The sequence below is a fragment of the Xenopus laevis genome, chromosome 1L (assembly GCF_017654675.1).
Source record: "Xenopus laevis strain J_2021 chromosome 1L, Xenopus_laevis_v10.1, whole genome shotgun sequence".
NCBI lineage: Eukaryota > Metazoa > Chordata > Amphibia > Anura > Pipidae > Xenopus > Xenopus laevis.
The window spans coordinates 10,563,485-10,565,411 of record NC_054371.1 but is presented as its reverse complement, the minus strand read 5'-3'; the positions used below and the strand labels follow the sequence as shown (position 1 = coordinate 10,565,411).

The 1,927-nt window shown below is 42.4% G+C and overlaps 1 protein-coding gene across 1 annotated transcript; it reads left to right on the top strand.

The window, feature by feature from the left end:
• Positions 1 to 276: 276 nt before the first annotated feature.
• Positions 277 to 1,706, top strand: nat8.3.L (N-acetyltransferase 8 gene 3 L homeolog). The gene has a single exon (XM_018268248.2). The coding sequence runs from the start codon at positions 645 to 647 to the stop codon at positions 1,314 to 1,316; it is 672 nt and encodes a 223-aa protein (XP_018123737.1). The 5' UTR covers positions 277 to 644; the 3' UTR covers positions 1,317 to 1,706.
• The last annotated feature ends 221 nt before the right edge of the window (positions 1,707 to 1,927 follow it).

Genomic DNA, 1,927 nt, shown 5'->3' with positions numbered 1-1,927 from the left:
CTACTAGATTTACTTCTACTAGATTTACTTCTACTAGATTTACCAGGACCTGATAGAATGAAACCCTTCATAGACATATGTCTGATGTTTGGAGCAGACTTCAGACAAGCCAATCAGATATATTTATAGGATATAATAATAATAATTCTCATCTACCTGCCCAGAGTCCTGCTTGGAACCAGTGCATGTCGTTTGCACAAGGCAAATACTGACTTTATTATATTTATAGTCTGATGCAGACGGTTGCTCTTTGAGTTACAACAAAGTAAAGACATTTCAGAAGCCAGAGAAAATGTCCTGATTTAAGCGTTTTGCAAATTTTTCTTGGAAATGTGTGAGTCAGGGTTTGGGCAGGATCCAGACTAGTTATATAATAACCTGATCCTTCCTAAAATATCCTGCTGTTCAGTGACCTGATTTCAAACTGATGTAACTGGCCGGTTAAAAAACCTGTTGCACCGTGATATATAATAACCCAACCCCAGGGAAATGTTACATGAAGCTGCAGCCCTGTTACATAGAGCTTAGGAACCAAGCTGGATCTGAAGAACAATAAAGTTAAATTCCAAAAAAAAAATATTTTACACCTTCGGCTTGTGACCCCAATACTCCTGAGAAGCCCCGAGGATTTCTATAGGGTACCAATGGGCCACATAATCAGGATTTACAAGGACTCAGATTATGAGTCAGTCATGGACCATTATGTCTCTGGTGTCATTGAAAATGCTCCAGTTGCCTTCAAGCAAGTATTGAGGTTCCCAAGCACCCAGATTCTCATGACAGTTGGGTTTCTGCTTATTCTTGCTGCCACCGGCTCCATTCTCCTTTCAGTCTGTGTTGTGCTCTGTGCCCTGGGCTTCCTCTGGTCGTGTTGTTGGAATTTCTTTCATTCCTACGTGAACAACACCCTGGTCACTGATATGAAAGACATCAAGAAACACTACATAGAAAGGGACGGGTGCTGCTTCTGGGTGGCTGAGTCTGGAGAAGAAGTTGTTGGAATGGTGGCAGCTCTCCCGTTCCCTCACCCTGGAGGACGGAATTATGTGGAACTCAAGAGAATGTCAGTGGCCAAAAGCCACCGAGGCATGGGGATTGGAAAGGATCTATGTAGGGCATGTATTGATTTTGCCCGTAAGAGAGGGTGTGAAGGTGTTGTCCTTATAACCTCAACAAGTCAGGTCGGTGGGTGGAATCTGTATGAGAAGATGGGGTTCATCCGGACGCACTCAAGTTCTCCTCCTAATTGGTCGTCAAAACTGGCTGGAATCAAACTATTACACTACCAGTACAATATCCAAAGGAGATGCCAATGACTGGCCAATGGGGGCGGCAGGAACTTCTGGTCCTTGAGACGAATTCAGCTGCTGAACTTTGTTTATTCAGACAAGTTATCCAATAACCCTGTATGTTGTGGTTTTGCAAAGAACGGGTAATTGTAAATTGTTTCATCTCATTTCAATCGTTCAATGTCGTCCGGCCATCATTACCAAATGTTATTAATTGTTACATTTTTACATGATCCATAACTATAAATATGTGACTCCATGGCTTGCAGTAACTGCTTTGCAAGGACACCATAGATCTTCTCTAAAGGCTGCTCCATCATCCATTGACTCACATGTTGCGTGTGAATCTTAAAGGACAACTAAACCCTAATAATGAATGTGGCTAAAAATGGCATATTTGATATAGTGAACTTATTGCACGAGGCTAAAGTTTCAGCTTGTCAATAGCAGCAATGATCCAGGACTTCAAACTTGTCACAGGGGGTCACCATCTTGGAAAGTGTCTGTGACACTCACATGCTCAGTGGGCTCTGATTGGCTGTTGAGAAGCTAAGCTTAGGGCTCGTCACTAATTATCCAGCAGAAAATGAGCTTCCCTGGCTGTAATATAAGCTGATGCTACAGGTTTGCTGATTATT

Bases quoted from the DNA above. Each gene is read 5' to 3' on its own strand.
- nat8.3.L (XM_018268248.2), top strand. From the start codon at position 645: ATGGGCCACATAATCAGGATTTACAAGGACTCAGATTATGAGTCAGTC.